We start from the raw sequence: 14103 nt of genomic DNA on the forward strand, positions 1-14103 counted from the left end.
GGGTCTTGCCAGCCCCCTCTCCCTCTGGATGGGGGGAGCTCACTTCCATTTCTTACTCCGATTTCTCCTTCTCTGTTCCGTCCACCGGGTTCGGAGTACTCGGATCCGAGGATGGTCTTAGTCAGGGGGTTGGCGCTGATGGTACCTGCTTCCTCAGTGCCGACAGCTGCCTGGTGCGTGTCGGATCCGACCAGTTCTGATCTGAGCGGCTCTTGGAGTTGGACCTTGAGTGTTAGATCTGAGGGAGCGGAACTTTTTTTATCGGCTCTGGCTTTGTCGGGCCAAGTTCCCTCCCTCGGAGCTCCGTCCACTTTGGACTCGGCTCCGATTCTCACGTCGGACCCGGGGAGGCCGGCTTTTTATTGGTCCCCCAGGAGGTTTGTTGTCCCTTGGCATTCGACATGGTAGAAAGGGTTCTCTCTGCTGGATCAAGACCCTCGGACTCCGCCCCAACCCCCTTGGTTCTCTCTACGAATCCCATCATTTTACCAGAGGGACAAGCCCGTGCTCGAGGAGCACCAGACGGTTCCCCCTGAGGAACAAGTGGCTTGCGAGTTCCCCCGGAGAGCCCCACCAGAGACGAGCCTCGCAAGCATACATGTAAGAGGAGGCACTTGGACTCTCCCGAGTCCCTCATCGAGGACACGGATTTGGATGATGGGAAGGTTCCCCCAGATCGCCTCCCAAGGATGTCTCCTTTGGAGACATCATGGAAAACCTTAGCTTCACGGCTCCTATTTCTGCCATTCTTGATTTCCTAGCCAATAGTTTTCAACAGGGAGCTAGTTCTTCTACTGTCATTCAATTGGCTGCCATTTCTCATTTTCATGTGGGTGAGAGTTTGGGCTCACTGGCCTCCTCCAGACTGTGTATCAAAGGGACCTTTCTGTCTGTTACACCCCCCGGTCAAGGATCCTGTTCCCCCATGGGACCTTACTATGGTTCTTCAAGCTTTGATCACTCTGCCTTTTGAACCTTCTGCAACCACAGATCTAAAATTCTTATCTTGGAAAACATCATTCCTGGTGGCTATCACTTCTGCTAAAAGGGTTTCAGAACTGCAAGCCTTGTCCATCAAAGTTCCATATATGATTTGCCATAAAGATCGTGTTTCCCTTTGGACCAGTCTGTCCTTTCTTCCTAAGGTGGCATCACAAGTTGATATCAATCAAACCATCAATTTACCTGTTTTCTTTCCCAATTTTGCTAACAAAATGGAATACAAACTCCACTTGTTGGATGTTCATACATAGTTACGATTTTATTTACACAGGACCAAAAACTTCTGTAAATCCGATCAACTGTTTGTGTATTTCTGTAAACCCTTTTGTCCTTCTATAAACCCTTTTTGGGTAAATCTATCTCCAAGGTCACAATTGCTAGGTGGATTGCCTCATGCATCCTTCAGGTCTATAAGGACAAAGGCATGTCTCTTCTGGGTCAGGTGAAAGCTCATTCCACTAGGTCCATGGCTACTTCTGCAGCCTTTCTAGAGTCTCACTGGATGATATTTGTTCTGCAGCTACTTGGTCCTCATCTCATACCGTTATTTCTCACTACAAATTGGATTTGACTTCTAGAAGGAGAGCATCCTTTGGTTCCACGGTGCTCTGGAATATCCTTCCATGAGGGCCACCTAGGAATTTAGTAGCTGGACCAAATGAAGTAAACTACTTCAGATAAAGAAGTTATGTACTCACCATAACATTCTATCTGAGTAGTTCTGCTTCATTTGTCTTCAACCGTCCCTCCCTCCTTCCCCCTGACCTTGTCATATGAACAGCCTGCGAGCTGCAGTTGTAGGTCATAAAGTATTTTTCAGGTCGGGTTATCAGTATAAGGGTCAGCAAACTTGATCTGGGGGTTCGAAGGTAGTGGAGGTGTATTATGGGTAAAGGGAGGAACTTGGAGCTCGGAGCAGATGCTAGTGAGATTACCGGCTTGGATCCCACAGGTTGAAGACAAATGAAGTAGAACTACTCAGATGGAATGTTATGGTGAGTACATAACTTCTTTTTTTTATTTTTACCTTGTCATGTATTTGAACAGGCTGTAAGCATCGATCTTTGTCCTCAAACTCATAAACTAAATATATTACACAGACACACACTATATTATACATATACATTTTCTAGTCCAAAACGATGACAAAATGATTCTGCTCGAAGGTAGTCGTCAGTAAAAAAAAAAAAAAAAACAGTCACACAAAACATACACAATGGACATGCGCATTTAAACTCTGGCAGTCTACACCTCTGATTAAATAAACGATAACTTACTGTAACAGTGGAATGAAAACAACTTATCTACACCAAAGCTAATATTCCAAGGGCTGCATAATACAAGATCAGGCAGTTTCACTTAGTATAAATTAAACTAAGAAATGAAGGCACAGGCACACTTGGCGGTAACTCTCTACTTATTTACTCAAGAGTGATGGACAAAGCCAGCAAATAATGGGAAAATTTAGGACAGTTTCTAAATAGTAATTTAATTCATGTAGAAGTGTAATAGAACACCACCTTTTCAACTGCATTTTTTCAGAGTAAGAGGTATAAAGTAATGTCTGGCACAACTGATGAACTAATTATTCTTACCAGCATAATTAACTATATTACAAGGAAGAAGACAAAATCAGAAACAGTTGAGAGCTTTACTTATAACGCTGGTTCAATTTTATTAAGCTGACTAACACTCACCTGAGCCCTTCTCTGTATTTGCTCAGCAGGTGAACATTGACAAGAATGACACAGTACGACCACACAATGAATATTCAGTGTGAATATTCACGATGACACTGCCAAATCTGCATGGCTTTTCAGTCATGCATGATTAACATGCCACATCAAACTCCCTTGCCATGTCAGTCACTTTCGCCATGCCCTTTTCTGCACAGAAATGCCAGTGGGGTAGTGTTCAAATACAAAGCCAGATATCTAAGATAACTAGGTCTGTAAGAAAGCTGTTAGATCAGCCTGTGTAGTGACAGAAGCTCCAGCTTTATTGTGGTGAGCCTTATCCAGTTATTAACTAATTTTGCACTCTTTACCTTTGCTGTCTGTGGTCTGCTGGCCCTAGTACTGGAGGAGCGATGCAGGGAGGAGGCGAAGCTCCCTCCATGGTCAGTTAGTTCATCCTTCATTAGGGTGAAGGTTAGCCAGGAGGGTCCGTCATTCAGACAGCCATTGGGGGTGGTTCAAGATTTTTCTTCTTTTTGTTTCCCCCTTCTCCCTTCTCTATCACATGCACCCAGTGAGGTGATGGGATAAGGGATGCAGTAGGATGACAGCAAGAGGACGTCTCCTCATTTTTGCAAGGGGCATTCCCTCCCAGCATCCCTTCTCCACCCACTGCAGCATAACTGATGTTTCCCAGACTCCACCAGGAAGTTAACACTTCCCATTGTGCCTCTATGTATGCATCTCCCACCCTGAGAGAGGCGAGCAAGCCAAGTGCCTTCACTGCTCCCCTTCCCTGCTTAGCTTCTGCAGTGCCATAGCTATCAGTTAAACCAGTACACAAACCAAGACAGTAAACCAGTTTTATGTGAATCAAAAGCATTTACAAACACATAAAGGAAACATATGTTGTCTTGTTTTATATATATATTTTTTATTTCTGTTTTTGTGGTTTATTTAGTTTTTTATGACTATAGACTGTTTTTATAATGTCCCCTGTATTTTCTGAGATGAAGTTGGGGGTAATTGACAGAGAAGTCTGGAGAATCAAACACCAGTTATTGAGTTGCCTGGAAGAACCGCTTCTTTTCTTTTTTGGGAAAGGCACCTGGAGGAGAGAAGTGGCTATATAGATAATCCTTTTTCTTCTAATGGTCATTGTGCAATTGCCACCTTAACAGTGAAAATGCAGAATATATGTGACAAACTGGATAAGCTAATGATTAAAGAGACTCTAGTGTTTATTTGAACATGTTGGGACCGAGAAGATGTTTGGAACTAGACATTACTCCAAGAGGCTTGCATGCTAAGTGCCCTAGCACGCCTTTTGATCTCTCGGATGAAAATGATAGAGAATTTTAGTCTTGTTGGGTGGCTGCTGCTCACCATTGTTCCAAGGAATGAATACACTTTCTGGTGGATGGAGATATACTTAAACAATGGCATTGTTCCAAGGAATGAATACACTTTCTGGTGGATGGAGATACTTAAACAATGGAAGCTTAAATAAGAAGTTCAGCTATTCTATATGGAACTGACTAAACATTTAAATGCTACAAGTTTTGAGCATTAGTATGATGGAGATCCTTAAAAAACTTAGACTTGAAAGCCGATTTAGTTGAAAAAAAAGGTCAAGCTGTGGCGAGACTTATGGGACTACAAACAGGGTAGGTCTTTTCCTTGGAGAAGCAATCAGTAGAGGGGACAACACTCATCATGTACTCCTCAGATTAATGGTTGCAGCAAGCAGCATGGAGTGTCATTTGCTTCCTCGGAGGGAGCAGGATATATTTCTGAAAGAGTACATGATGTTTCGTTCCCTATCTTACCAGCAGCACAAGAACCAGATAGTTTAAATAACCAGTTTCATGATGCAGAGCCTAGAGACGGAGACAATCCAACATAATAAGAGAGGGGGATATGGACAAGGAACTGTATCAGAAGGGCAGCAGCAGCGGTTTTGTAAATGGGGAAGATAACAGTGGTAAGGAGACATTTTTTGAATTCTGTAGTAATTAAGTTGTCTGTTTTTTTTAACAGATGAATGTCTAGCAATTTTAAGTTTAGGTTTAAAATGTATACCTATAGTTTTACCTCACCTACATATTTTGAAATGTGATTTTTTTTTTTAAGTTGGTACATACTACATTTGATATGCAGTTTTAGACACCCTGAAGTAGGTAATTTGGACATTGATAATGTAAGGGATGAATGTAATGATTCTGTGAGCTCAGAATATAGTTTTTATTTTTGTGCTTCAGAGATGGATGAAGTAAATGCTTATTGTTTGCTGAATATGTCCGGGGTTAAAAGTAAAAGTTGCTTTATACCACCTTTTATAAATGAAAGTGCGAAACATTTTTCTGCTGTTTAATTTTGCAGTCAAGGAAGCTTTTAATGGTTTCATGGATAATAAATGCCAATTATCATGTAATATGACCAAGGCTGAATGGACTGCATTAAAAGATTTAAATAGAAATGTGATTATCAAGCTAGCAGATAAGGCAATAATGTTGTGATTTTGCAACTATCAGAAGTCAAATAACACAAAAATGACCAAAACCTCTTCTGTAGACACACTAATCCAAAACGAAAAAAAAAAACAATAGGGCTACCACGGCTCGTACCATAACATTTAATAAAGTGCACACTTTACTGCACTAATAGTGTTAGCAATTGTTTAATGCAATTAAGCTAATAATTTTATTGGTTTCAATTGCTCTCATGAGATTATTGGTGCTTTTGAATTTTAAATATGTGCCTTCAGAGTTTGCATTTCATTGTGTTGGATCTGATAAAGGAATGGTTTCCGAAAGCGCTTATCCTGTGTGCACTTTATTACATTTTATGCTGCCATGGTAGCCCTACTGTTGTTTTTTTTTGTTTGTTTTTGATTTTGCAGCTTTGAACACTATATGCGCATGTGTTATATACATCTGGAGGATCAATCTACCTGTGTAAAAATTAATAAGAATGTATATGAGGAAGTGGTCAAACAGTATTTGGAAGTACTGGAAAAGGGGTACAGGCTGAGTTATTTTAGTAGGAGTGATATTGATAAAAAGTTTAATGAGAGTTTAATTAAGATTTTTTTGTGGGTCTATAGCCTTGTTGTTTTTTATATTTTTTTATTTCTGTTTTGTGGTTTACATAAAAGAAACATTATCAGATAGAAAATGAATTATCTATACAATTTAATATGCATATTTATTTACCTTTATTATTCTGTAGCATTCCATGAATACTTGTATGGTGAAGAAGTGTAGGTGGCAACAGACCTCAAATCCTTATAAAGCATGTTGAGAAAGTCATTGACAAAGGGACCTCCTAGCTTGCAGAGCATGTTACTCATGCTGCAGAATAATAGGAAAGTGAATTGCTTACAGACAAGGAACAATACATGCCAGACATGTTGAGCCTTGCCTGTGTACTAGAGAAGCATGAACAGCTAGAGCTTCTTTAGGTAATATCACAATTACCAGTGAAATAGTGAATCAATTTCAGAGGTGTTCTGACACTGACTTAGAAATGCAGCTGTTGAAAGATGTTATAATGAAATGGACTGAGCAGAAATTATCAGTAAGGGAAGAAATTCGGTCATCTTTCTTTCAAAGATGAAATACTTGGTGGCCAGGGCTTGATAATTAAAGCTGGTAATATAGTAGTCCCCAGTCAGTAGAGAAGACAAAATTTTGAGAGGGCATGTGAATCACATCTGGAATAGTAAAGTGCAATGAGAATAAGCAAGGGATGCATTGCTTTTTCAGGAATTTCAAGTCACATAGAGTGAATACTACAGTGTTGTGCCATCTGTATTGCAATCCGTAACAACAATCTAATAGTAATAGTGCTCGTATACCCAGTTCCTGGCCATTTGCAGAGTTGAGTGGGCACCCGTTTGTTCAAGATCAAAGAAGCCATGCATCTCATGTTATATGGATTATTATTACAAGTTTCTGGTACAAGTACTTGTATGATTACTGCATTAAAGTCTGTAATTTCAAGGCATGGGATACTGGATGTTCTTGCATGTGACAGTGGGTCCACGATAGTGGTCCAAGTCAGGAATTCATAAGATTTGTGGGTGAGTAGGACTTCAGACATGTAATGTCCAGTCAATACTAACCTCAAGTGAAAGAAATCATCCAAACTATGAAGAATTTCATGAGAAGGAGCTATTGTAAAAACCTTTGAAGACTGTTATCGTATAGTTTTGGAATATAGAAATATTCCATTGTAGCTATTTAATGTCTCTCCAAATGGCAAGAGGCAGAAGGTTGACTACGTCGACTGTATTGTCAATGCCAGAAGAACAACATAAATAAAGGAAACACTGTGAAGAAATCAGCAGAGACCAAAATATTGTTGTGATAGGAACGATTACTAGACTTGCTGGTTGGCGAAAAAATAAGAATCTAAAAGCCATCAATATGCCTCAGCCTGAAGCAAAATGTAGTTGTTGATGAAGCAGCCAAACCAGGATCCTGGGTAGTTTGCAGAGAAATTGGTTATCTGTTTAGAGGACATCTGCGCAAGACAAATCACTTGAAATCAAACATACAAGAAAATGCGCAGCCCAGAGCATCATAACTGAAAATAGGCTGAAAAGACTGTGGTGCTCAAGGCGTGCAGAGAAAGACTTCTGACTTTGTGTCTTGTAAGGACACTTTAGTGAAGCAAGAAGTGTCCTAAATGGAAGACTAGATGTCCTTTTAAATTCTCTAGCTATGTTAGGCTATTGCAGAAACCAGACAGATGTATGTACTGAAACATTTTGCTATTAAAATGTTTGTGATATGTGCAGGAAATGTTCATATTGATGTACATAGGCAATCACACGCATAGTATAATGTTTATCTTACAGTGATGAGTGTAATGTCACTGTCTCAGGCAAACACATACCCCTCCGTGTGTGTGTGTGTGTGTGTATTTACACACACATACACATGTATGAGTATCATACAAGTCTTCTATCACTTTATCTAATCATAAGTGGCCAAAAGTGATCTAATTACTTTTGATCAAGTAATATCTTTCAATATCCTTCAGTTGTATGTCTTTTCGGCTTTTCCCAGTTAGGGGTCGCCACAGCGGAATTCCGGTCCGCTAATGATTGGCTGATTTTTATGCTGCCGAGTTGCCAGCTCAACGCCCAGCCTTCAGCGAAGGCACGCCCATTCACACATGTCTTTTGGAGGCCACTCGACAGCAGGGAGGACATGCAGACTCCACACAGAAGGCACTCCAGCTGAGAATCGAACAGGAGAACCTCTTGCTGTGAGGCAACAACGCTACCGCTGTACCACCGCGGAATCAATATCCTTCAGTATGTTTTAGTAATTATAACTCTGATAATAAGGAAAGTTTATGATTTTTTTGATCACTGGTATGATTTTCTCAAAAATAAAAATTGTAAGAAATATTCCAGTTTGTTTTATCACAATATGTTGGATTGTGAGTGTTGGTGGTGCACACAGGAATTATTTTATAAAAGTTAGGGGTTATGGGATGCAAAGAGGTTTGTTTCCTGTAAAAAAAAATAATATATATATATATATATATATATATATATATATATATATATATATATATATATATATATATATGTGTGTGTTTTCTGTTTGGTGTGTGTGTGTAGAAGCACAAAGATAATCCATCACTTAAACTCTGATAAATGTTTACTTTTAGAGAAGTAAATTCTATGTATGTGAACTCTAAAACATAAGCCAGTTTTGCTTTTACACTATCAATACATCTTTTTGCTGGAACATAAGTGATTTGTGCATTGTTTCTGCAGATTTGGTATCTCTGCTCCCCTTGATGCCATGCATCATCGATCAGTATTCACCACTCATACACAGAGTGATTTCATGCTATTTGCAAAAAAAAAAAACGAAACAAACATTGGACTACAGATCTCATGGAGATTATGCTACATTTTTACCCCCTTTGTTACCTTTCTGTTAAGTCTCTTAGCATCGCGCACAAACCAATTCCCAATGAATGATCTCCCGTTTCCTTTCCTTATTCCATGTTAATAGTACTTGACTTCTGCTCCCTCAGATTTGTCTCCCTTACTTTCATTTGCTTATTTCATAGTCTATATTCAGTAATCAGTTATTTCGAAGTGCTTAAATAAAGTTTGCACATATCCTGTTTATGTATATTGTGCGTTGTTGTGTCTTAGCAATAGAAAGGCTTGCATAATATTGTGTACCACGTAATGTGCTCTGTTAATAGGTCAGTTGCCTTCTACAGTTGTTGTTTTACCACTTAAAATAGACACTTTTGTCAGGAAAAGATGTACTGCAATCTCAATCTACCATCCTCTGGGAACAGTGTTTTACCTAAGGAGTAATTACTTTTATTTGGTGGTAGTGCCAGAACTCTGTTTAGCCTCATTTACAGAATTAAAAAAAAAACTAAAGGAAATATGAAAAGAAACACATTCTTTCTAAAATCTCAGGACCAAGAAGATCTGAGAAAAAAAACTGCTTCAATACTTGAGCTTAGCTCTGATAAGACTTCTCAACATAGCTTTGTTTTCTGTTGCATGTTGCAAAATGCTCTCGAAAGTCTATTGTTATGGTAAATGTTCACATGATGGCATATTTTTCTGGTGTTAATGTCAATAAAAATGTAGCATATTGCTAATAAAGATTTACTAGTCTTTTAAACTTGACCTGTACCATCTTCATCTGATGTTATTCTTTAACAGGTATTGCAGAAATTGACCAAGTACTGAATGTCCTACTCACCACAGCTATGTTTGTTGGTGGCTCTGTTGCTTTTCTTTTGGATAACACAATCCCAGGTAAGTTTACCAACGTATGTTAATATAAAAGTGATGGACTTTTGTCACTTAATGTATTCAGATTTTCATTTAATTTGTTACAAGAATAGTGGCTTAAGATTGTATTAAACTTCCTTAATTTGTCTTTTAACATCAGTGGCACTCTCTTTAGCTGTCAGCAATTTGCTACACTCTAGCTTTCAAGATGGCAGAGAGTAGAATGGATTGCATGTTTCAACTCCACTGGCTTTAAGTTTTATTTTCTCCTTGCCCATTACCTAATTAAATGTTTTCCACCTTTTTTATTGCAAATGCTAAATAGCATAATATTTATTTTCATGTCCTTCTTTATTTAAATCTCATTAGTACTTAGTAGTTGGCATTTATTCCATTTCTAGTTAGGGATTGCTGTCAAGTGTGCAGTTGTTTTAACACAAAGAACTTGATTGATACCAACCTGTTTATAATATTTATCCTCACCCGCTGTTACTCCAGGGAATGTAAAGTACATTGAAATATTAAAAACATTTGAAACACCATTGCGCACACAATCCGAGAAGCCTCAACCTCAAAAATTAAAAAGGGATGCTCCATTAACCTTACATGATTTAAAATAAACTTTCTGTTTCCAGATGCATTAATAGAATCTGTTTAAATCATCTGAAATTAAAAAAAAAGTTTCTGATCTCACAAAAAAAGGACAAATATTAATAGATCAAGGGCTGGTCGAATTCGTCACAACTCATTGTTTAGTAATTTTCCAAAACAGTATTATTCCACTGCAAAATAATCATATTATTATCTTGTAGGCAGTATTATCGGAGGCTTTCCTGAATTTATACCTTCTAATTTCATAATTAAACTTTTACAAGAAATTTTCACAGGTATTATTGCCCAAGTTTGAAAAAAGAAAACAGTGTTGTATCAAAGGACTCACCCTTTTGTTGGATTACTTCATTTGGTTCTATGAATTTTGCACATTAAATTGTTGAACTATAAAAATCAGTGGACATTCGTTCATGACATCAGAAGTAAATAAGATTTTGGATGGAGTGGTAGCAGGATAGGAATTGTTCAAGGTCTAGTTCCAGAAATTAAACAGAGATGTAGACAACCACATTTATTTGTCCAGACCTCGATCAAGTAATGGATAAGGGCTCAAATGCAGTACCTGTCTGTTTTGGCTTTTATAAAGTTGATCTGAAATATTTCATCGGTAATATTTTGGAAGCATCGACATTGTTTGATCACATGTTTCAAAGCACCACAACATGATCACCTTTGAATATTTCACTCATGTTTAGCTACTGTTGTTTTATTTCTGCTGATGAGTCCATTTTGAGCATTGGGTTTGAAGTTTCAGCATCACATAATGCTGTATTTACTTTCACCGCCGTCTGGTATGGCTTTGCCCCATTTGCAGTAAATAACTTATTTCTTTTATTCAGTAAAAGTTGCAGATTCAGACTTGGCTTGCAAGCTCTCTATTTTTATCCTGTTTTGCACTTAGGTTGATTATAGACAAGCTGTCTAAAACAGTCAATTTACATTATTGTGTTCTTGTTATTGACAGATATATTGTGTTTAAACAAATGGGTAATAACAAGCACTTACCCTTTCATTTACTGCTTTAAGATGTTTAGTTTTTAATAGGACGTCTTGGCATGGTACGTTAATTTTTTTATTTGAGATATTTAGTATTATGTTCTTGATTACCACTGCTTATGAGACAACCTCCCCCTTTTAAAGCCTGTCCATTTTTACATATTCTTAAAAATTTTACTTTTTGATATAGCAAGCATATGGGAATAGGAAGTTTGACACTTATACGAAGAACGAGAATTTGTTTTGAGGCTTACCTTTATGGATAAACTGGTGAATGTGGTTTCTTTTAAATATAAGTGGTTCTTTTCAGTCTGAGTTATCCATTCAAAGTTTGTTTAATTTGATGTAGTAAAACTCTATTTGTTTTGCAGATGCTACAGCACAGATGTTACTGTTTTTCTTTTTAACATTTTATTTTTCCCTTATTTTGATTGATACCCTTGGCTATAGTAGTTGGACGTTTTGTTTGTTTGTTTTTTTTCTTAAAAATTTAAGGCCTTTGAGTGAATGTAATCTTGAAGAAACTATCCAGTTGATAGTATTAGATGGATAAATTCAAGTCTCTTCTCCAGGGTTGCTGTATTATGAATTTATATGTTTCATAGATGTTCTGTATATATGTTTGTGTGTGTGTGCGTGTGTATACAAGTGTATACATGTGTGTGTGTGTTTGTGTATATATATATATATATATATATATATATATATATATATATATATACACACACACAAACACAAATATTAATATCAACTCTTCTCTGTATCTCAGCCTCAGCTTCTGATGTTTCATCCACGCAATATGAAACAACCTGTTAATTCTGAAGTTACCGTAATCTACTTAGATTTTTTATGAAAATGAGCCCTTTCGTAAAATTCCTGATTCATAATGTCTGTTTAATAATGAGAGCAAAAAGATACATTTTTATTCTCTGTACTTTCCAAGTAATAATGAATAATAACCTTTATGTATACATTTTACGTTTTAAATATATGGCGTGAAGAAATATTGTTCATTATATCTGAAAACAATAAGTAACTCGTCTGAAATTAATTTTTCTCCACTTTTAGTAGACTAGTAGGAGTATGTCCGAAATTATTTCATTGTTATAATCAGATGAGGACCTGTTTTTTTTTTTGTTTTTTTTTTCAGTTACATAAAACCCGAAATCTTGTTGAAAAATGGAGTGATTTGAACAGTTAGTTTTGTATAATCAGTTCTGCTTGGTCATGGGCCTTCTGTCTGGTTATGGTGCTATGTTAAATGTTAATTTATTCAAGTTGTCCTAAACCCTCTATTTAGATGTTGCAAATAAGTTTTAAGATTTCAGTTTTTGAGTCATTCTGGAATTCTTTTAGTAAAGCTCAGCCAATTTTCTAAGTTATTTAGAAGTGTTTTCTTAATTTGCAGCAAAATGTAACTCTCTCCATTCATCCTGTTGGGCCAGGTATGCTGAAAAATTTGGTACTCACCCAAAATTGGAAACTCCGTAGAGAAGGTCATCTTAAACCATCTATTTTTCTAACCTTGTTTTATTCAATTTTATGATTTACTTCAGTGCATATTTCAGTCCATCAAACATTGATTCCTTTTCCTAAGGTTAAATTGAAATTGTAAAATCTGTTTCTCTGTCAAGGCAGATATTACACATACATGTAGTTCCTTTTAGGAGGTTTATGAATTCAAGATTTAATGCGAAAACACTCATCCATTGCAGTTTATATTGGTCCCTCTTGCTTTGAGGACCTGGATGTAAATGCTGGCTCAGAGACTTTTGTACTAACTTAAATTATCTTTAGATAGTAAAAGTACTGTATCATTACAGTGTGGATTATATTTCAGGATATTTCCAGTAGTCATTTTTAAGTATTACTAAAATATTTATTAGTGCATTCAAGCTTATTGACAAGTTTAAAAAACATTTCTATAGATGCAGTCGAGCATGGTTAGTTTTATTAGAATTTTTTTTTTTGTAAACTCAGAACTGTTTAAATACTTCCTGTGTAATTTGTAATTTATCAGTCCTTGTTGTCATTTCACATTATTTGTTGACAATAAAGTAAGGACCTAGTGCTTCTCACCAAATGTCTGCTAAGCTCTTTCAGAGGAATTAGTGTTTGTAGAATGTTCATAGGGAAAAAGAAAACCACTGTAAAGAAAAGACAATTTAGATAAACAGGATAGCAGTCAGCAATTCTCAACTCCTTCAGTTTTATTGTATTGAGGGTAGATTTTTAAAGGGCTTAAGTTGCAGAAATAGGTATGACATGAGATATTAAACACTACAGGTGTTCTTCACCCACTGTTAAGCATACCCGTTTGCTCTAATACTTACTGAAGTAAGAGTCAATTACAGGAGAGGCTGCCATCCACTCAGCCATACTGAAATTTTTCTTTAATAGCCTCTCCTCTCCTGTGGTGGCTGATATTCATGCTTGCAGAAGTTAAGAACCCCGCTATCCTTTGCATATTTGCTCATGCTTATTGAGGGCTGATGTGCAAACATAGCATGCCAAAGCCAAGTGTTAGTTCTGCCCTTATATTGTATGTAGTTCACCCTTTTTGCACCACAAAGTATTAGCAGTGCAGTAGCCTACACCATTACCTTCAGATGGGTGAGCTGGCATTAGCCTCTTTAATTTGCATGTTGTTGAACAGTTTGGTCCCACGAGGTCAGTGGTCCATTTTCAAGAGAAACCCCCAGATGTCATTCAGGGGAAATTGGACCACGGCAGCATCCCCTACTCCTTTGGATAAGTGCCATGGGATCTTTTATATCCAGCTGAGTTACCACCAACTTAGGCAGATGGAGCCTGACTTTAACATCTCATCCAAAGAATGGACAGTCATAATTAGCTCCAGAAGATGGGCTGCAAGTTGATCCTTTACCATCTGGTCACAATCAGGACTTTATCCATTTATGACTTTGAGCTGGCATGAGTGATGCCATTTTTGCCAAACAAATCATTCGTTTTTTTTTTTTTTTTCTTCAGGATATTTAAAACAGATCTTGGAAGATAAAAGACAAC

At 37.3% G+C, this 14103-nt stretch overlaps 1 protein-coding gene across 3 annotated transcripts in view; it reads left to right on the plus strand.

Annotated features, from left to right (window-relative positions):
- Positions 1-14103, plus strand: part of SLC23A2 (solute carrier family 23 member 2) — a 1130684-nt gene that overhangs the window by 1090573 nt on the left and 26008 nt on the right. For all 3 annotated transcript variants that reach the window (XM_044083095.1, XM_044083098.1, XM_044083097.1), the window contains exon 15: positions 9397-9492. In XM_044083095.1, coding sequence (XP_043939030.1) covers positions 9397-9492 — 96 coding nt within the window. The remainder of the gene's footprint in view (positions 1-9396; positions 9493-14103) is intronic.

Source organism: Protopterus annectens, chromosome 9.part0 (assembly GCF_019279795.1).
Source record: "Protopterus annectens isolate FY-2018-M chromosome 9.part0, PAN1.0, whole genome shotgun sequence".
Lineage (NCBI taxonomy): Eukaryota > Metazoa > Chordata > Ceratodontiformes > Protopteridae > Protopterus > Protopterus annectens.